Source organism: Ascidiella aspersa, chromosome 3 (assembly GCF_963924565.1).
Source record: "Ascidiella aspersa chromosome 3, kaAscAspe10.2, whole genome shotgun sequence".
Classification (NCBI taxonomy): domain Eukaryota; kingdom Metazoa; phylum Chordata; class Ascidiacea; order Phlebobranchia; family Ascidiidae; genus Ascidiella; species Ascidiella aspersa.
This window is the reverse complement of record NC_139449.1, coordinates 31,301,097-31,323,296: the sequence shown is the minus strand read 5'-3', so window position 1 is coordinate 31,323,296 and position 22,200 is coordinate 31,301,097. Positions and strand designations below refer to the sequence as shown.

The window sequence follows — 22,200 nt, the reverse complement described above, 5'->3', positions numbered from 1 at the left end:
GAATTTGGCGGGGTCATGACTAGATCCATTCCTGAAAAGAGTGTTTCCGATGCAACCAAACATGTAGAAACTCACTCTGGTTTTTGCTTAGTATGTACTTTGAGGAAAACAAGCCGCTGGCCGGATTAAACTGCTTCGCGGGCCGGATCCGGCCCGCGGTCCGTATATTGCCCAGGTCTGGTCTAGGCCAATGTGTTTAGAAAACGTGTTTATTTCCAGAATACACAATGGTGATTTCTAAACACTATATTTGTTATCTGTACGACACTTTTATGACCATTGCTACATAAGATGTATTCCAATTTAATCCTTAATATAAAGCCATTTTGACAAGTAATTTGTTTTTTCAATAAGAAAGCACATCGATTTGTCTGCTGTCCAAACGTTTTTACACAGCAGGTTTCATGATTCATTACTTCGTTAGTTGATACTTTTAATCGTTTCAAATCAAGTTACCCAAGTCCGTCTAGGCATTACAAGAAATATATTGCTAATATCAACAAGATTTCCGAGCAATTATGGCAATTGGGTCTCTAGGGCTGTAGTCTATACGTAGAACGTTTCTCTGTTTAAATTTCAGGCAATAGGCTACAACCAACTTCGGAAGCTAGCTGATTCAACCTTTTTACTATTATCAAAAAAACAAATACTGAACAATTAAGTTGGTAGTTTCCAAGTGTTTGGTGCACATATATATTATACGTGCTTTCCAATATAGGCCTATACACATAAAAATGAAAATAGCTAGCGTTGGCAATGTCTTTGATATTAACAATGGTGTTGCACAAACGGTACTGAAATGATTAACAGTTCATCAATTCATTACGATAAGTTCCATTCTGGAGAGGTACAGGATTTTTTGTAACTAAGTCACCAATTCAGAATAAATCAAACATATGATTTCTACTCAACCTATATTTCAGCTTGGTCGCGTTGGTCAAAATGGACTCCCTGCAGCGCCTCTTGTGACCAGGGAATTCAGGTGCGAATACGGTTGTGCTACCGCCACCTTGCGGTAGAACAACACCGGTGCAAAGGCGGATGGAAACAGAAAAAGATTTGTCACGACGCTATATGTCCCTGTAAGCAGACTTGAGTTTATCAGTCATATCTGTAGTTCAGCGACGTGGCTTAATAGATCATTATCATATGACCCTGTAATTGTTTTAGATAACCGCGTATGTCGAATAGACAATCAGGGAAGCGTTTATTTTTAAACGATTTATTATTTTGGATGGATAAAACGATTAAAGTGTGCCATTTTGCCGTTCTCGTCGTGCGCCGCAAACCTAAAATATCTAAAACATTGGTCTATAACAGCGGTTCCCAAACTGGAGTCCGCGGACCAAATGGGTTCCGTACAGCAGTTTCAGAGGGTCCGCAAGGAGAATTAGTCTTTAAGTATTTCAACATTAGGCTTCAGCGAATATTTTTGAACATTATCTGTTATCATTATTGTCTTTAGTTAAATGCTTTATCATTCGATCATATAGCGTGTTTTCTGATGTCTCTTGTGACATCATAAAGCATATAATATGCTGACTACCTGCTATCAGACTTGGACAACTAGATAATTCTAGTTTTTAATTCATTGAATTAGAGCAAAATGCGGCTAATTCTACGTCAAATCTAATTTGTGAATTGCTTGTTTGCTCTAATTCTAATTCTAATCTAATTTGGATTTTACCAAAAATGCTACTTTGTCCAACCGCATTTTTAGTCTTTCAGTTCAAACACAGAATTTCAATTAAAATTTTCTGGTTGGAACGACTTGTATGTAATTTTTACAGGCTAAAAAGCATAAAAATGCATGCAAATTAGCACACACATATTTACCATTCACGTTCTTATAAGAATAAATTGTGATTAAATTAAATTGGTTGTAAAAACTAAATGTGATTCTAGTTCAAATTCTAGTTGAAATTTGATTTTTTAGGAATTCGGTAATTCTAATTCTAATCAAATTTGAAAAAAAACTCAAAACGATCTAATCTTAATTCTAATCTAATTTAAAAAAGCTAAAATAAATCTAGTTGTCCAAGTCTGCCTGCTATCAGTGAATCGTTCCCATTAGTTAGAAAGGTGTTTTATTAGATTTGGAAAGAAACGAGACTCCACTAGTGGACTACAAAAACATGGTTGAACTGACCCTTGAATTTTTATAGGGCCGCGAAATATCAAAATAATTGGAACGGGTCCACCAGGCAATTTTTTAAAAAAAATTTGGGAACCGCTGGTATTTAAGTAATAAAATATGTAAGAGAAATCAACACACAATGTTTTAAAATGGTTTTAGCGATCTTAAAATGACACATTAAGAGCTGCGAGTAAATGAGTAGAAACATTTGTTGGTGTGATGTTCCCTTTCTCCAATTACAGTACAACATAGGTCTGTCTGACTTCTGTTTAAACATACTGGTCAGTTTTCGACGTCGAAACAAACATAGACAAGAATTGACAATTTGCAAACTGTGTCCTTTTAGTAAAAAATTCATACAACATTAAAATAACTTTGTCGACAGTCTAACTTTGCCGTCAGTCTATAACGTAAAAACAAAACCTCTGGCATGATTAAAGACACTTATTAAATTTAAAAACGTAAATATAACTTGCATACTTAACTAACCCTACATAAACAGAGAAGGTATACAAAATTTTATACTATACAAGTTCGTGAGACATCTACGAGGAAAAGCTTTAGAGATATGTTACTGAAATCATTCGAATATAAGCACAAGGAATTAAACATGCATTCGGAGATATTCGGCTTAGTTTACTAAACTCCTGCCAAAGGTGGCCCACAAAATTGAAAATCTCTTGACCGAAAGCAGGCTGACCGAAGCAGGCCGCCAAACACGACGCTATACCGACTTACGTTTATTTGGAAAATCAAAGTGTGCTCTATGGTACTTTCTCGCAACAAACCTAATGAAGATAAATCCTATTCGCCCTTCTTTTTTGCAGCTTATCTCGGCTGGCCCCGAATTCACTTCTATGGTCGCTTTACTGCTAACGTTCCTACCGCCAACAACCTTCGCTGCTTGTATAAGCTGGAGACCTTCTGTCCGACCTGCAACACCCAGAGGCTGACAGCGGTAAAGCAACACGGCAATGTAAGTGGGTCACGAAACTGGCAAGGCAGCATTTGGTGCCATGCAGTGTTGTAAACTATAGTCATTTCGAAATAACTCAAGTCCAAGTCAAGTTGTTTTAAACAAAGAAGTTTCAACCCCATTTCTAAGTGACGCAAATCAATTTTTTGCAGAGTTACCATAAAACAAAATTATCTTAAATTGTTCAAAATGGTAAACACCTTAGCGCACTGCCCAATATTTGTCAACGCAAACAAATAAACGAAACAAAGTTAAAATTGATAGCTTTTAATAATTAGCTCAAATAACACAATTTTACTAATAATTAGCTCAAATAACACAATTTTACTAATAATTAGCTCAAATAACACAATTTTACTAATAATTAGTTCAAATAACACAATTTTACTAATAATTAGCTCAAATAACACAATTTTACTAATAATTAGCTCAAATAACACAATTTTACTAATAATTAGCTCAAATAACACAATTTTACTAATAATTAGCTCAAATAACACAATTTTACTAATAATTAGCTCAAATAACACAATTTTTACTAAAAGTAATTAATTAAAGCACCTTAACATACGCCAAGTCGAAGTCTAATTTGTCTAAATAACTTAAGTCAAGTTAGGTCATTTATCATAAGGACTTAAGTCAAATCAGGTTATTTAAAAAAATTTGACTTAAGTCTTGCAATACTTTTAGGTGCTAACGCAGTTATCAGATGAAAGTGTTGCAAATAAGTCATTTCAAAATGACCCAAATTCCCGGTTTAAGTCATTTGTAAAATAAGTTATGTCCAATCCTAGTATTTTGCAAAATGAAACTAAAATCCAAATCAACAGATGCCCTAGTCAAGTCCCATGTTTTATTCTTTATTTCTTCCAACCAATCTATTCCAGGAGTTCGAGCGTATTCATATTTCGGAAACTCCGATGGGAAACGGGCACTTCTACTTTGAAAAGACCTTTACAACTGCGGAGTGTTTTGAACCAACGAAAAAATGCCGGGCTGCTATAAAGCGGTCAGTAGGCGGTGAGTATAATAATTGCGCCAAACCTTGATGGATTCTTAGACAGTGTTTGTGACTATTTAATTTCTTGTGATCCTTACACTTAAGAAGAAGTTATTGAGTTTTAATTAGCTTTTGTTACCAAATATGCCAAAATATGCCTTTTAATCAACAAATAAAATAATATCGTGTTTGTATTCTCGCAAGCATGCTTGGCTTGGTATGAGTCATCCATCTAGAACACCAAAGGTGTACCATTTCAAAAGCTCAGTGTAACACAATAGCCCAGGGGTGACCAACACGCGGCCCGCGAGCAACATGTGGTTTCCAACAAGTTCCATGCTCTTGGGCCTAAGTTTTTGGCTGTATTTGAGTTTCAATTTAGTGAAAAATTTAGTGAAAAACATTGTGTCTTAGCAAGTTTTAAAAATCGTGGTAGAATGAATACGCTGTAATTTTCGTTGTACATTTTCGAACGAGACTTAGGCTATTTTATGGTGTTACGTTTTACCCAGTCCCCTTAGCAAAATTACGGGATACATCCCTAGTCAGATAATTTTCCTTTTTTTGTAAAATCAAGTAAGATTTAGAAAACTTTGACTGCGTGGTAACATTTATTCAAAAGTTTTGCAATGTGAATGAAAAATCGCTAAATGAAGCCCACACAACATTGTCAGTGTGCAGCATTTATAGGAAATCTAGCTGAGCAAAGGCTTTTGTGTAAGTGAAAAAGAAACAGGATGATATTTAATCTGCCCATGTGAAAGGTGTGTCTTTTTGCGCTTAACCAGCAACAAGTGCGACTCTTCGTCTCTTACTGCTTGGCCAGCCTGTAATAGCCACACCAGCTGTTTTAATTGATATTGCGCCTGACATTTTTCCAAATTGCTTGCTTAGGTGTGAGCCATGGGCGAATGGTGGATCTCGATCCTGATTGGCAGTTCGCATCCCAAGTAATAGGATACCACCTAGTGGTGGATGGCGTGCTGAAAGCTCGAATGCTCACCAGCCAGATTCACTACAACGCTATTCGTTTTCCGGGGTAAGCGTATATCTTAAAATGACATTAAAAATACGTTAAAAATTCCTGGCCTACCTTTTGACAAATGGAAAATAAGAAATACTTAACTCTTTTTTTTATTTAGTAAAAAAGAAACAAGGGTGCATATGTGGTTTCTGTCAGTTAACCCTATTTTTACCCATGTTGAGTCATAATAACGCGAAGCAGTCTTACTTACAGTTGATGCGATGATACGAAAAGTTAATTTATGTTTTTAATCTTTGGGTCCCATTTAATGTTCGACTAACTTGAGGCCTGCAAGTGGTGTCGTAACTTTAACCCAATTAAATTTGGATGGGAAAATAGGATGTCCTACTGCGTAACAGTTATTCCAACAGGTTGAATACCACCACTAATCAGAAGTACTAAATTGGTATTACCACTTTCAAGTGATGTAGCAGTGCAAAAAGTACTGCTAAGTAAGTCAGAATGGTCCACAACAGCCTTGTGGTAAAACAGTTTTTGCTGGTAGGCCTAGTGTGTAACTGAAAAAAAATTTAACCTGTTTTAATTATGTTGTGGCCGATTGGTTTTGGGCAATATCCTGGAATGGTAGATTTCCAAAAAATTGTTTGCGCACGAGTTCAAACAATAACACGAGGCTTCCAAATGTTACTTGCTTTATGACGTAACTCTGTGATCTCTCTGTAAAAAAATGTTTGCGTTTCGGAAAAACTTTTTTATCTTTTCAATAAATAAGTTGTACTCCATTCACCCCTGTGTAGCACCTTAAAGTATTCATAGTAACCACAAAATAAAACCTTACCCTTTTTTCTTAACCCAGGGTTCTTAAACTGGGGTCCATGGACCCCTTGAGGGTCCGTGAACTAATTTTAGGGGGCCATGAAGCCCTAATTGAAATATTAGTGTATATTTAAGAAGTGGGTAATCAATTTTTCAAAGAAATCAGTTCATTTAAAAATAAAACTGATTTGCACAGAATGTATTTAAACTTCATTTAACTTTTACATATTTGGACCGAAATCAACAGATTTATGAAATGTTTTTGTTGTAACGTCAATTTATGACGAATTTTCTTGCCGACCCTGGTTCACTACAAGCCAAAAAAAAAGTAAGGGGTCCGCGATAAAAAAAAGTTTAAGAATCCCTGTCTTAACCTGTTGAACAAGGCCTTTCTTTCTCAGCAATGAACGACATCCAGGAATGTCGCCCAAAGTAAAGAGCAAGTTGGTCAACGTGGAATGGCTGAACGACAAATATAAAACCGAGTTCAAGAATTCCAGTTCCCTTTCGATCTCTTTTGTCTTGGACCACTAGTAAGTTTCCTTAGTTCCTAGCGTTTATACTATATATATATCTATTTGCTGCTTCAGTTAAACGGTTCGATCCGCCCTTTTTCTTCAAATACAAGTCTTATGGAAACAACATTTTGAAACTTTATTCTTTAGATTTTGTTAACGATATGCCAACCTTATTCCTGGCTAACCTTAGTTGAAATGCAGTTCTATAAGATATTTGAAACGTGGGCCCTGGTCGATTTATTTACAGATTAATTTAGGATTTTAAATCAAGTCATATGCGAAAAGTTTCACGTCAATTTCCAGTTTATCGATTCTCATAGCAAGTCAAGTCCAAGCCAAATTATTATCAGCTTCATAAAAACTTATACGATCCACAGAGATACTTTAATTAGCAAATGATCAAAGCGCAACACACAGCAAGAATATCAAAAAAATAGCAAATATAATACAATTTATCAAAAATTATTTAATGAAAACACTGAAGCCCAAGTCAAGTTAGTTGTCCAAAAGACTTAAGTTAAATGAAGTAATTTTGCAGAAAATTCTTAAGCTAAGTCAAGTCATTTAAAAACAGTGACTTTAGTGTGCTTACTTATATTTTATTCACTTCAGTTGTTTCAACATTGTCATTACATTATATAGAAGTGTCAGCCATGATTTGTTATTCAACGCAGCGATTTTTTCTTGAAAGAATATTTTTAAAAACAATATTAGGTTAACAACCTAAGGTATTTCGACTTTATAACGCGAAGGCAAATTTTGACCTAGTTTGCTATCGGGTGGGATGGCGTTACTTCCATATACATACATCGAGCATCCCTATTAATATTGGTTCAGATATTACATTCTTGGTCACCCAAGAAAAGTCTTACAGTTCCGCATTTTATTTGCTATTTGCCAAAATTGTGTACGACAAAAATGTTTCATTTTGTTATACCAGATCGTTGGATCCAATCCAATACTTTCGGAAATCTCAATGGCGTATTGTTTTTTTATTTACTTAGCGTATTCGAAGTGAGGAGAGGCCGGCTGACCGGCACCATCGGGATGACGTCACCCGACGACCCAGACAACCTTTGGGGGGGTCGGGTGATGAGAACGCACACCCCCAATGTGGAATCAACATGGGAAGTCCCCTTCAACTTGGACCTGCGGCAAATGGTGCAAGTTTATTGTTAGAACATTTTGTGTTCTTTAGTAGGTTGTTGATAAAACATCTTGTGTTTTGTTGTTTGTTGTTAGAACTTCTTGTGTTCTGTTGTTTGTTGTTAGAACTTCTTGTGTTCTGTTGTTTGTTGTTAGAACATCTTGTGTTCTGTTGTTTGTTGTTAGGACATCTTGTGTTCTGTTGTTTGTTGTTAGAACATCTTGTGTTCTGTTGTTTGTTGTTAGAACATATTGTGTTCTGTTGTTTGTTGTTAGAACTTCTTGTGTTCTGTTGTTTGTTGTTAGAACATCTTGTGTTCTGTTGTTTGTTGTTAGAACATCTTGTGTTCTGTTGTTTGTTGTTAGAACATATTGTGTTCTGTTGTTTGTTGTTAGAACTTCTTGTGTTCTGTTGTTTGTTGTTAGAACGTCTTGTGTTCTGTTGTTTGTTGTTAAAACATCTTGTGTTCTGTTGTTTGTTGTTAGAACTTCTTGTGTTCTGTTGTTTGTTGTTAGGACATCTTGTGTTCTGTTTTTTGTTGTTAGAACATCTTGTGTTCTGTTGTTTGTTGTTAGAACATATTGTGTTCTGTTGTTTGTTGTTAGAACTTCTTGTGTTCTGTTGTTTGTTGTTAGAACATCTTGTGTTCTGTTGTTTGTTGTTAGAACATATTGTGTTATGTTGTTTGTTGTTAGAACATATTGTGTTCTGTTGTTTGTTGTTAGAACTTCTTGTGTTCTGTTGTTTGTTGTTAGAACATCTTGTGTTCTGTTGTTTGTTGTTAGAACTTCTTGTGTTCTGTTGTTTGTTGTTAGGACACATTGTGTTCTGTTGTTTGGTGTTAGAACATCTTGTGTTCTGTTGTTTGTTGTTAGAACATTTTGTGTTGTGTAGGTTGTTGTTAGAACATCTTGTGTTCTGTTGTTTGTTGTTAGAACATCTTGTGTTCTGTTGTTTGTTGTTAGAACATCTTGTGTTGTATGGTTTGTTGTTAGAACATCTTGTGTTATTTGGTTTGTTATTAGAACATCTTGTGTTCTGTTGTTTGTTGTTTGAACATCTTGTGTCGTATAGTTTGTTGTTAGAACATATTGCGTACTGTTATTTGTTGTTAGAACATATTGTGTTCTGTTGTTTGTTGTTAGAACATCTCGTGTTATTTGGTTTGTTGTTAGAACATCTTGTGTTTTGTAGGTTGTTGTTAGAACATATTCTGTTCTGTAATTTGCTGTTAGAACATCTTGTGTTCTGTTGTTTGTTGTTAGAACATCTTGTGTTCTGTTGTTAGAACATCTTGTGTTCTGTTGTTTGTTGTTAGAATATTTTGTCTTCTGTTGTTTGTTGTTAGAACATCTTGTGTTTTGTTGTTTGTTGTTCGAACATCTTGTGTTCTGTTGTTTGTTGTTAGAACATCTTGTGTTGTATGGTTTGTTGTTAGAACATCTTGTGTTGTATGGTTTGTTGTTAGAACATCTTGTGTTCTGTTGTTAGAACATCTTGTGTTCTGTTGTTAGAACATCTTGTGTTCTGTTGTTAGAACATCTTGTGTAGCTGTTGTTTGTTGTTAGAATATTTTGTCTTCTGTTGTTTGTTGTTAGAACATCTTGTGTTTTGTTGTTTGTTGTTCGAACATCTTGTGTTCTGTTATTTGTTGTTAGAACATCTTGTGTTGCATGATTTGTTGTTAGAACATCTTGTGTTATTTGGTTTGTTGTTAGAACATCTTGTGTTCTGTTGTTTGTTGTTAGAATATCTTGTCTTCTGTTGTTTGTTGTTAGAACATCTTGTGTTTTGTTGTTTGTTGTTAGAACATATTGTGTTTTGTAGGTTGTTGTTAGAACATATTCTGTTCTGTAATTTGCTGTTAGAACATATTCTGTTCTATAATTTGCTGTTTGAACATATTGTGTTTTGTGGTTTGTTAATAGAACTTTTTATGTTTTGTAGTCATAACATTTTTGAAAATCCCACCATTGGTATTTCTCTTTTACAATTTCTTTGTAAAGCGAAAATAAGTTAGTCGTTTTAGCTTGAAATTAAATTACAGTATAGCGCATACTGTATACAAACGTGTAGAAAGCACTGTAAAACGACTATAACAAAAAATATCAAACAGTCTTAAATCGGCATGTTTTCGCACAAACATGCCTCAAATGAGTGTCAAAACAAAACAAAGAGTATTATATACAGTAAATATAAACGCAAGGGCAATGGGTAAACGTTTCATATAAAAGTAAGTCATATATAGTAAAAACGTGTTGTAACCGAGCTGAAGTAGAATCATATTATTACTTGAACGAAAACATATATATTAGAGATGACGCTACAAATTTACGTCATAGCGGGATGCCATAAAAAATTACTATTAGAAAATTTAGATTGTCTGAATGCATTCAATGAGGTGATGACAAGGCATTTGTTCGACAAGATATTTATTTATTGGGTTTAAATGGCAAAAACATTTTAGCAGGGACGTAAAGCATTGGACCAAAAAAATGTTATTTGAGAATATGTTTTGCATAAGCTGATTGAAATTGGCCTATAATAAAGTTTGGGGACATAACCTACTTTTAAAAAACTTAATGTGTGCCGGAACATCGTACTTTGCCGTTCCGGAGCGTCCAAGCTATCTTTCGCCAAGATTTTCCGCAAACCTTTTCCACTTGCTGCACACCAACAAAGATAAAACAATTCAGCGGCACACCTACGTTATATATGTCGATTAACAATAGACAACATCAGCAAATATTCATTTGTATTAAACGCGCCAAAGGTGCAAAAAATATTTACGTATTACTTTACTTATTTTTTGATTTTTGACAGACTTTCTAAAACTTGGGAAGGCGGTCGAAGTCCTTGATAGCTTTGATAGCATTTGAAAAAAAATAAAACCTGACATTGGTGCTTTGTATTTTTTGCGTAATTTATTTTTCGAAAAGCTGCCGAGGTTAATCATACAATCACAAAACACCAATAATATATTTACAAAGATATGTCATGGGTTTCAAGCGTTTGGTTAATTTTCCTTTCCGCTTTGCTATAGATTTGAAAACAATTGTGGTATGTTTACAACAAAAAAATGATTTTCTGTGATAGAAGATAACTTTATTAGATCTACATTTTCGCGTAAATTCGACTGATTATTATTAGGTACCCTTAAAATGTAGCACACCTATGGCACGTCGAGGTATGGGCTCGCGGCACATCGGTTGCGAAGTACTGCTATACGCTACAGATAAAACAGGGCCAGATTTAGGATTTCTTTGTGTGGACGTTATGAAACATTCCAGGACAAAGTTTTACGTTATAACGTGACGGCTGAAACTGTCAAATCTTTCAAATACGGAAAAGACGTGACGATTTAGGCAGATTGCATATTGCCTAAAATAGCAGCTTGATGTCTAATTTAACAGGTTTCGCACTTTGTAGTGTTTAAGTCACACGGCGCTACATGTCAAACTGTACATTGCGTGGTTGGGTTGAGTTCATTCTTAAACAATCAAGAAACTTAAAACACGAAAACTTTTTTCATTTATATAGTAAGAGTTTGCAAAAAATCGTATAGGAATTTTGGCAAGGCCTGATTTACCAATCCCCTGAATCCGACCCTGGGATGTAACCATAAACGCAAAATACACCTGAAAGCGAAAGTGATTATTTCTTCTCTCATTATTATTTCTTCTTTGTGCAGAAATTTACCGGTGTTCTCTTACTTTTCGCAGCAAATTGTCGTTGACATGTCTTTTATGGTGAGATGCAGCCCCGATGAAGGTTTCAGATTCTCGACGCTGCAGCACGTAGATATCGCCGTACTCAGCCATCGCAACCTGTGTAAAGACCAGAGCCTCGACTGCTACTCGCGAGCGCTGTTATGCGGCGGCTATCACTTTTACTTGGTGACTACCGGAGGCGCTCTGGACCGAGTCCACCAAAACGACCAGTGGTACGGAACACCGTACAAAGCCAAAGTGCCCGATTTATACATAACAAGACCACTAGTATAAGGATTAACCATAAGAAAGATTAAATTTGGCCTTAGAGCAATGTTTCAAGTATATAATCATACATCATAGATATTTTATGGTTTGTCATTTAATTATGGCACAACGTGCTGACCTTTTATGACTCCTGTTGTATTTGCACAATAAGTCACGAACTCGAATACAGACTAAAAGCTGCTCTATCCAGAACAATTTAACTAATCAGTAGAGTGGTGCATCCTTAGTTAGCTAATTTACAAGCTCGCAATAAAACAACGATTTTTACCCAAATTTCTTATTTAGTCTGTTTTTATACTGCAATTTAATTCGCAATACTTTTATTACCAGTAACAGTATCGATATGTATTTCAAAACCCGTTAGCTTGATGGCTTAGTCGGTAAGGCAATGGTCGCGTAATCCTGCTGTCGTGAGTTCGAATGTCACCCATGTCCCAGTTTTATTGTTGCTGATTTATTAACATATCAGGTACGACCACCTTGGAGGAATAGTACAGCAGTCCCTTGATGGGATCCCTGATCGAATCCTGGACGTTCTACCCGACCACCGCTTGGCCCTGGTCAACCGGTCCGTCCTAACCAGTGAGTTTTACTACCGTTGCCTGCGCCTGCGGTACGAGCTTTGCGATATGTTACCCCACCACTGCTACGAGCACAACGGCAACAGTGTGGGCAGGTGCAACGTGGTAGCGCTGGAAGACCCGCTCGGATTCAACTTCAAGGTGATTTTTATGACGCGTATATCGTTTGGTGAAATATTTTGCAACCATGTATCTTGGGATGATGATTGACACCCCAATGAGTGGATTGCTGTATAATTAATCCAGGGCGAGTCCCAGCCGGACACGGACCCGACGAAGTAGACACATTTAGCCGGAATAGAAAGCGGGACTAGGTAATCGCTTTCCAATTTATGTTTTCGGTCAGACTCGTCTTGTTTTTACCCGGCTGCCAAACCATGTTAAGCTAAAAATTGCGTCATAAATTTAACTTGAATAACTTTGCCAAGAGTATGCCAACGGTGAGAGTTGTGAAAAAGAACGAGTTTACGTTCTCTTGGAACAAATATAATGTTGTTTTTTTCAAATTAAGTTTAGTTTTAATCTGAGAGAGGCGTTTTCGCATTATTAGGCTTTCAAGTACAATATCTCGTTTTGTATCTAACCTATTCGAAACGTTTTTTAAGTTTGTTTTTCACCACCGCACTCCAAGGCAGTATTTTTGCAGAGTTGTATAAATAAGTTGCTCGATGCATGTAAAGAGCATTGTTTGTCGGTTTTTGTATAAACCTATTTGTTATATGACTATTATGGTATTGGCCTGCGCGAAATATAGCATACTATTGACGTTATTTGGTATAGCACCAAATCTCGACACTTTTCCCAAAAAATATCAGGTAAAAGTTTCGGATATTCCTATTCAGAACATGAAATGCCTGATAAAAGTCCGAAAATGCCAGATGGTTTCTGTTTAACAACCACTCAAACATTCCCCTGACCCACTTGTATCGGGGTTATTAAACTTGAGTTTTACACGCAGACGACCGGTCGCTTTACCAACCGCTTAAGTCGTGGTCAAACATGGAGGATTCCTACTTTGGTCACTAGTTTCGGGAAGCCTTTGCAGGGCGCCAGGCTTGATCTAAGTGCCGTGAAAAGGTCCGCGCCTCAGCCCAAGTGTGTTTACGACCCAAAGGTCAGTTGGTGAAAACATTACGGTAAATCGATTTTCTTCGTCGTGTGTTTGTTATTGGAACATAAGTAGCGGTAATATAAGAAAGACCATATGTTGATAGGCCGGTTTCATGTAGCATCCACTAACGCGTATTTAAGCATTAATACAAATAGGTCAAATCTAGAACTAAACGTTTGTTTCACGCAATGTGTATTGATTTTATTCAACAAAAGGCTAGTATCTGATGATGCCGCTTAAGCGACTTATATATAAGCAGAAATTTGCTGACAATGGTTTCGAATTCTATAAAGATACAACTTTTATTATCTCACCTGTATTGAGCCCGGGTTTCGCAGACAATTTATGCAGTTTGGCTTCAAAATATAATTTATCAAAGTTTTTTTAGGCCAGATAAAAGCTTTTTTTAATTTAACTAGATAAATTAAAACATTTTAGTTGCACACACAAGGGTCGCGCCAAGTTTTGTTTTAAGGTCGGGGTAATTACGTAATACCACAAATAAAAAAGATTTGCACTGAACATCACGTGTATCATTTAATTTGGATTTTAAATATTTTGAAAAGCCACCATGTTATACATAGTTTTTTGTCTCATGTATCTTCCCCTGTTAGCTTTCGTGCTGGCCTTTGGGTAAAACGCTTTTCTAGGATGGCTATAATCCGCATATAACACATGTATTTACTTCCTTTTATTGTGATTCGGTGTACGGTATGTATACTTATGTAATAATTGGTAACGATAATTTCTGGTTCAGTCCGTTCTGAATTGTTAAAACTAGACCTAGACAGTTAGTTTTCATAAACTTACATTTTTTGTATTTCTATTATAGTCGTCAAGCTTTACATTTTCTTTTGATATTATGTTTTCTTTTGCCTTTTTACTTTAATGTTTGACTTTGCTCTCCTTTTCTTATAGGGGCCGTAAAAAAATAGCTATTATTCTCTAATAGCATTTCTTGTTTATTTTTGACACCAGAAACACGCGTTTACCCTGTATACTTTATTGTTTATTCACGCCCCAACAGAAACAGTGCGACCCGTACTTGTCGTGGCCCCAAGACGCCCTGGAAATGAGCAAGAACGTGATTACCGACTTCAACGGCTTGGGCACGCTTTCTGTGCACGTGACCAGAAACATCGGACACCCGAGAAGATGCGGATTGGATGGGCAGGTAACTATTACGTCATAGTAGAACCTGCTACGCCACACGAGTCATTTAGTCACGTGGCCATGGGCACCCAAACGTCACGTGGCTATGGGCACCAAAATCTGGATTTAAACAAAACAAACACGAATCTGGATTACGTTTGTAGTATGTCTTTACCCATTTGGATAAGAGTTTTTGGCATAAAATCGTGCGTCTCATCCCACCATCGAAAAGTTACAGTTTTGAGAACCTTTCGATATAAAAGCGTTTTTTCGCGTTGGGCTTCGATAACATCTTTGTAAAGTTTAGCTTTGTATTGAAAGTTACACCTCTCCAATCAATAACTTCAGCAAAATAAACGAATTGTGTTGTGTACTTAAGATTACTTCTTTATGACGTTACGATTAGATTAATTTGTGACGTCACGTTTCGACATAAGTTTATAACGACACATTATGACGTAACTTTGTGATGTCATCTTTGAAAAAATACTTTATGCCCCACGTTGACAAAGCAGATTGACCTCACTTTTTCTAACGATATGGTTTGTAAGTTCTACTTGGCCTTAAACATTAACAATTCTTTACGTGTTAAATAGCTAAAGTTTAGCCTGTGGTTTTCTAATCACAAAACCCTAAATGTTGCCATGTTTTCACAGATTTACCCGCTGGGTATCATCGCAAGCTACACCTCACCCAGCGGGGTAAGGGTCAGAGTGGGGGACGGGGGTCAGTTTAACGATCACAAGATACCCGGACATGGCGCAATGCTCAAGCAATGTTCGCTTACTTCAGGATACAACACTTTTCCTTTCGCGTTGAAAGTTTTCAGGTTGGTTATATACTCGACTTAAAGCCTCTTTTATGTCTCATTATAATATAGGAGTCATTTTAAGGTTTGTAAGTTAACTAGACCACACTTTAAAAAAAGTTGATGAACTTTAAAATGCAGTTTGATCACGAATAATTTGTTTGGGGATTTTCATATTGGACTCGTGTTTACATTTAAAACACGATAACTTCGTAAAAAATTAATGATATGCAGTTATGCAGACTTCATATAGCAGTGCTTCCATACCCTTTTGGCCACGTAAAAATAAACTTAAAATGAAATATGTATATTATATATTTAAAATATTTTACCAGTGGTAATTTTACTGTCGCTGAGTACCAGCTTTCAATAGAAACAATTTTACTTAACATTCTAATGTTTTCTAATCAAATGAAATAAACTCAATCACTATAGGATGAATATTTTCTGACCTAAACATGACACGTTTGGATACATAAAATCTTTTAGTGTTTTGGCGTTAGTGACTTCGTTTTGTTAATTTACTGACGACTGGTGAAAAAGAACGTTATTTTCAGGTCATTGTTTTGTTATGTTTAACTCTTTAAATTACTTATTTGACACTTTTGCATATCAAAATGACAAAAAGCAAGATATTGATAAAGACCTAAAATATTATCGAAATCGGAAATGGAATAAGCTAACTTTATAAAATTTTGACATTTTGGCCTAACCAAAAAATAATCGCTCTGCCTATCAGTATTTGCTGATTTGGTAAATTTAATTATTTATTAAACTTGTTCAATAACAAAACGGTTTAATAAAACTTAAATTAGTTCTCTGTCGCCGTCGGTAATGGAGAAGGAGTGTCCAACTTGGGATGAGGACATCAGACCCATCTTCCAGTTCTACTACAACATGTTTCCTGTTATGGCCCACAATGACATCATCAACCTGCGATCGATCGAAAGCGTAAAGTAAGGATTTTAGATTAATGAAATAATTCTGTAACATCTTTTGCGACAGTAGACGTTCTGTCCAAAAATGTTCTACCGCCTAAATTTGTAAACATGCTATATAATTAAACAACCCTTGATCAAAACGCGTAGAGGTGTAGGGGTGGTGAACTGTAATATTTTTTAAAGCACACTGACAGACTTGATTATAGGTTTATTTTTACAAACTTATAAATTTCAGCTGATACGTTTGAATCTGATTTATAGAAAGCAGATTCCGGAAACAACTAAACATATTTTACCAAAAACCATTTAAAACACATAAGTCGAATTTAAGTCGTTTGCTTCAATATTCATAGTCCAAGTTAAGTATTCTATTTGTCCGAAAACCTCAAATCAAGTCATTTAACAATAGCGGCTTAAGTATTTGTCTAAGTCAATACAACCGTGAGTTCCTGACACAAAAGCTTTACCATTTACGGCAGAGTATTAATTGGGCCCCCCAACAACCAAAGCTACGGGTGTTGATCCTCGTTTTATGTACAAACAGGATGCATCAGGCAATGGTTCCATGGTTGTTTCTCGACTCGCTCCCCTCTGAGACTGCATAGCGGTTGAAACAGCCACTGTACCGGTATGACGGGAGTCATGCGTTCGAACCTCACCGTAAGCTAGTAGCTTTCCCAGCCTAGGCTTGCTATGCCTTTCCGAAGACATCCGCCCCACCAATTAATTAATGTTGTTTCTCATTGATATGGATCTCAATAAATTATGTTTATCACTTTTGCTTGCAGTACAATCGTGATCAGACTGAATGATTGCGGTAAACCGTTCCGAAGACATCTAGTATTAGCCCCACCAATTATTGTTGTTTCTCATAGATATATATGGTCTAAAAAAGTTTATCGAGTAAGTTGATATTTCATTTCAGGTCCAAGATGCACCTGATCAACATGTCGATGTTCACGTACGGTTGGAACGACGCCAACTTTATGCCGGTCACCCGCGATCTTTCGCCCGATAAAACCGAGATCGTGCGAAGGTGGATCGAGTGTGAGGTTGGGGGAAAACCCAGGACGTCAAGAAACTTGTCTGGGTGAGGATTGCAATTGCTTGTCGAATATAAGACCTTAGATTTTTATCTGATTTACCAGGGTCATTTGGAGTAGCGGAGATGTTTGTAATTATTTCAGATTGTTAGAAATTACTTGAGATTGTTAAAATACATTTTTTAAAACAAATACCTTTAAAATAAAAAATCAGCTCGTTTTTAAACCCTGAAAACTACACCTTGTAATTAAGTTTAGAATTTTTGTTTTAATTGCTATAGGTTTGCGTCTTGCATCTTAGAACAAACCAGCAGTTTTGATGCTAGGAATTCACTAAAAACGGTATTTTTTCTGCAAATAAACATCATGTAACGTGCACAGACACACTAGCCTAAGCACATTATTCTAATGTCAAATAGTTTATATTTGAAATATTTGGTTATTTAAAGCTGATAGTAATCAACCTGACAGGCAAAACTAAATTAACCATTGACATAAGCGATATCTAACTTTTCTGCCTTTTTAATGATATCTTTGGTATACTTAAATTCATCTTGGAAGTCTTTGTTCCAGAAAGTTCAACAAAGCGCGCCATCAAGTTTGCGGGACCGCGGCGGCCCTGGAGAAGACGCTGACCGACCTCCGGCGCCACTTTCAGACTGCGATGCTGGTCGAGCTTTACACGATCCCTCCTTACCTGACCGCCCTTTTCTCACTCAAGCGTGACCGCTTCAAGCACGCCTCCAAGTTGCTGAAGAGGTATTTGTTTTAGGAGGCATTTGAAATTTTATTTGACATTTCCTTGCTCACTTTCGTATTGAAAGTTGCTTTCCAGTCCTGAATACCATACGATTGCGACTGGTGGTAACCTCAGACAAAACACTTTGTTCTTTACCGGTAAACATAGAGCTACAAACCAATTTTACATTTTTTTTGGTTTCATCCTAGGATCTTTAAAACAAACAAAATGTTTGAATAACCATGTTACTTTATGCCGTGTAAACTTGACTATTTATTACAGAAACCCTCATTCTGTATCTAACTTAGCGTTATTTACTCTTTTGATTCCAATGGCAGCATTTCAACGGAAGAGATGCTTCACCTCAGTTTAGCCGCGAACATTCTAAACTCGATCGGGGGAAGTCCCAATTTGACGAACCTCGACTGGGTTCCAAACTATCCGACGTCATTTCCGTCCCGGGAATTTTACGAGGTTAAGTATACATGACTTTTCTCTTATGAAATTAGATGGAGTACAAACTTCGTTTATTTTCTTCAAAAGACTAAAACAAACATCAAGTACGACTGTTCGATATATTGATTATTATATCATAAAAAGTAGTCTCCTTCATGCAAATGTCATCTTGGGCTGCATAGGCCATACACTGGTAGGCCTCTTTTCATTATGAAAATCCGTTTTCTGCCATTTAAAGTTGTTGCGTTCACTTGAAGAAATGGTAAGCAAAGTTTATCAGACCACATGATCTCATGTATTACTTGAATCAATGTGCCTGTCTGTTTCACACTTACACCAAAAATTAAGATACTCATTTAGTAGAACAAATGTGAGATTTTTCCAACTACAAAAACGTCGAATGCAGCGTTCACTCGCAATTGCGCAGCCACACCAGACAAATTGAGCACTAAAATTCGCCTTTTTCGCACTTATACATCATTCTCAAATTAAAACTAAAATATCTTCACTTTTTGTCACAACAGTTAGAGCATTTCGCATTAGCTTTTGAGCATTTTCGCATTGTTTTTTCGTTGATGTTTGCAGCTAAAAACAAGTAAACATTCATGCTGTGTACGTTTTTGTTATCTCACGGAGAATTAAAGGTCTACACAGAAAAACCAAGCTAAAAGTGGAGTGATTGACAATAATTCGGGATCATGAAACCGAAATACATTTTTGGGGACAAATAATTTTAACACAACCGCAATTTATACGTGATTTCTGTGCAGATACAGCTGTGGAGTCAATTAAAATGGCCTTCATATATTGGCTTATTCATCTTTAGAAATGCAAATGAGCAAGTAGTTCGAGATTCTTGATTGTGTGCTAAAGGCATCAAGTATCCTATCTTGCTAAATTGGACGTTTTGTAAATTTAACCCAAATAATCGGATATCATTTGGTGCAACCGCTTGGTTGCCATATGTGAACGTATTTAAATCCGATTGCAGTTGCACATACAAGCTCCTTGGTTTGTGACGTCATGTCTAAAAAAATCGAAAACAAATTTCTTAGAGGGAACACTGGTCGAATGCCTAAAATAATGTTTTTTTTTCAGTTACGACCAAATCTAATAATGGAACTTAAGCCTTTCTCGAGAAATCTTATAAAGGAAGTTTTCGCCGAGATTGAGAAACCGGCTTCACCCGAGGTCTACAAAGTACTGCACTCTATCGCTCTCTTGTGGAATAATTTACCGGTTTCGAATTGCGGCAGGTGGCGCAAGTCCACCGACTCGTCGGGTAAAACAAAGTTCAGAGGTATGCTCATTTTTAAATTTCACGAGAAAGTCAGAGTTTGTGGCTTTCTGAGAAACTGTTCCTTTTGAAAAAGTAAAGTCTAATTTCAAATCACATTTCGAGTTTTTCCGTTGCCTATGAATCATTAAGGGGCAAACATAAGCAAGTGGCTGGATTATGTGCATTACTAGTTTTTCGAATTATACAAATATTTGTTTCAATTAGCATAAATACTCAAAAACTCTAGAATTATTAACAGCCTTTGTGCAGTACATGAGCTAGTATATCATATTACGAAAATATGAAATCAGTGCATATTCAACTCACACAGCCTCCACTTGGTTTGTGATTTTTCGATGTCTTCTTTCCCGTTTGTTAATGAATTCGTGTGAAAGACATGTAGAGCTTCACATGTTTTTAAATAGCGATCCCCAATAATTACAAATATCTCCTCAACAAAATAATATTCGTGTTGCAGATGTTCACTTTGATGAAAAAGGTGACAAGGAACCTTCTGATTCTGGAGGACCGATATGGTTTAAGGTTGCGGCTCAAACTGGTTCAAAATTAAAGGTGATTAGGACTACAATATGTCCAGCGCAGGGTAAAACCATAATGGTGTAAACACTTGGTTAACTGAATGGTCAATTGTTTCAAAAGCCCAAAAAAAACATTATTTAAACTTCCTCTTAGATCCCCAAAAGCAACTCGGGCTCGTTCTGGAAGAAGGCGTTCCGCATGGCTGATGCAGCGCTCGAGCTTCCCTACATCAGTGACGTGTACAGCATAGGAGCCCTGTACGCCAACCTAATGCTGCAGCTCGTGCGAGCCGAGGCCTGCGTCAAACTCAACTCGAGCTCTGCGACACTTTTCACTGCCAACCTCTCGCGACAGCTCGATTTCCGTCAGTGGTACGTCACAAAGAAGCGCTCGAGCGCCTTTTTGTTCCCGGTGTGCGACCTCTCGTCCGCCCTGGAGGCCGCCTTCGAGATTGTTTACGAGGGCGAGGGCAGCAGCCCATGCTCACCCCTTATGACGTCACAGAAGCAGACGCGCGAGCTTTCGACAGCTTTGGGGTCGTACGGGGCCTCGGACGCGTTTGCAGCTGACGCTTTGTCGCCAAGTTTGGAGAAGTCGCATTACGTTCGCTTTATGGAGATCGCGCACGGTAGGGAACTGGTGGCTGTTCAGGGAAAGCCTCCGGCCTGGTCCGAGATCGAGTGTCTGCCCCGAGTCGAGGGCCTCTGCGGGGTCTGCCACCCCAAGAATGCGACCAGCTGCTGGTCGTTTTGCTTTTCCGGCAGGTCGTTGACGTTTGAAGAAAAAGGCGGCGTCTGGCCGCTTGAGACGGTGCCTTTTGGGATAGAGTACATGAACACGAAAAAGCACAAGCTTAATAAGGAAACCGCTGCGCTGCTGAATCAGTTCGACGACCTCTACACTGGCCTGCTGCAATGTTTGGGTATGTAAAGCAGTGTTTTATATATTTCACTCAATATTAAGCAGCCATAGAGCTTTTCGCCAGAAACTGGTTGTCGGTGCATCTTAATAATTATTTTATTGCCATTTGTACAGTCAATATTTTTGTTTTATTGCACCTATAGTCTATTTCTATTTTATTTTATTCCTAGCTATGTAGGTTAAAGCAGTTTTTCTAAATACTGTAACTATTATTTATGTTAGTACAGGGGTCGGCAACCTTTTTACACTGCGGATTGGTTTAAAACTAAAATTTTGTCGCGGACCGGCCTTAAAAACAACAAATGTTCAGTAAAGGAAATTTATAACAACATTTTTCAATGTCCTAATTAAAATGCAGGCGTTTTTTCGAAAATTTCCTGTCTGAACATCAATATTGTTTATAAACATTGTTTGCATGATTTGATTCTATTGGACTTTTGGGTGAGCACGCTTGAACATTAAAAAAACGTTATATATGGCTCGTTTTCAATATATTGTACGTACGAGGAGTAAGATTGTCCAATAAAAAAATCGGGTTTTGATCAAAATATCATCTGGAAACCCTGGTACGGACCGGTAATGGACGCCTTGCGGACCGGTTCCGGTCCGCGGACCGGCGATTTCCGACCACAGTGTTAGAACATCAATCAATGATTTTTCGTTTTACGAAAATAAGACTTGATTTGGATCATTTAGAAATTCGACATGTTGCTACAACCATTCATTTTAAAACGTTAAAGGTTCTTCATGTGATATTACCTCTCAAATAGTTTTATTTTAACGACAATAGCTTCATGTTGACGCAGAACGGACCCTGAACGGTGAACCGACACACATGTCGAAATGCATGGGAGTCATGTTCGAGCTACTCTATGCAGGAAAGCGTTTGGCCACACAGCCGCTGTACAAGAACGGTGATCCAACAATCGGCCCGAATGCTGCTCCAAGGTGGAAAATGAATGAGGATCGTTATAGACTGAATGGAGATTTTCTATATCTGAACACCGGTCCTTCGGGACAATACTGCTAAACGTGTAGCCTATATGTCTACG

The 22,200-nt window shown here is 37.1% G+C and overlaps 1 protein-coding gene across 1 annotated transcript; it reads left to right on the top strand.

The window, feature by feature from the left end:
• The first annotated feature begins 774 nt into the window (after positions 1 to 774).
• On the top strand, positions 775 to 22,178 carry LOC146161601 (uncharacterized). The gene is made up of 20 exons (XM_083385200.1): positions 775 to 791; positions 883 to 1,082; positions 2,965 to 3,113; positions 4,001 to 4,133; positions 5,008 to 5,152; positions 6,316 to 6,447; positions 7,437 to 7,599; positions 11,302 to 11,534; positions 12,047 to 12,299; positions 13,117 to 13,272; positions 14,297 to 14,443; positions 15,078 to 15,250; positions 16,045 to 16,185; positions 17,096 to 17,260; positions 17,787 to 17,972; positions 18,291 to 18,426; positions 19,507 to 19,708; positions 20,166 to 20,260; positions 20,381 to 21,149; positions 21,955 to 22,178. The coding sequence occupies exons 1-20, from the start codon at positions 775 to 777 to the stop codon at positions 22,176 to 22,178; spliced, it is 3,819 nt and encodes a 1,272-aa protein (XP_083241326.1).
• Positions 22,179 to 22,200: the final 22 nt, after the last annotated feature.

Coding starts and splice junctions, on each gene's coding strand:
- LOC146161601 (XM_083385200.1), top strand. Junction 1,083..2,964: donor TCACGACGCTATATGTCCCT/GTAAGCAGACTT, acceptor TCTTTTTTGCAG/CTTATCTCGGCTGGCCCCGA. Junction 20,261..20,380: donor AAACTGGTTCAAAATTAAAG/GTGATTAGGACT, acceptor ACTTCCTCTTAG/ATCCCCAAAAGCAACTCGGG.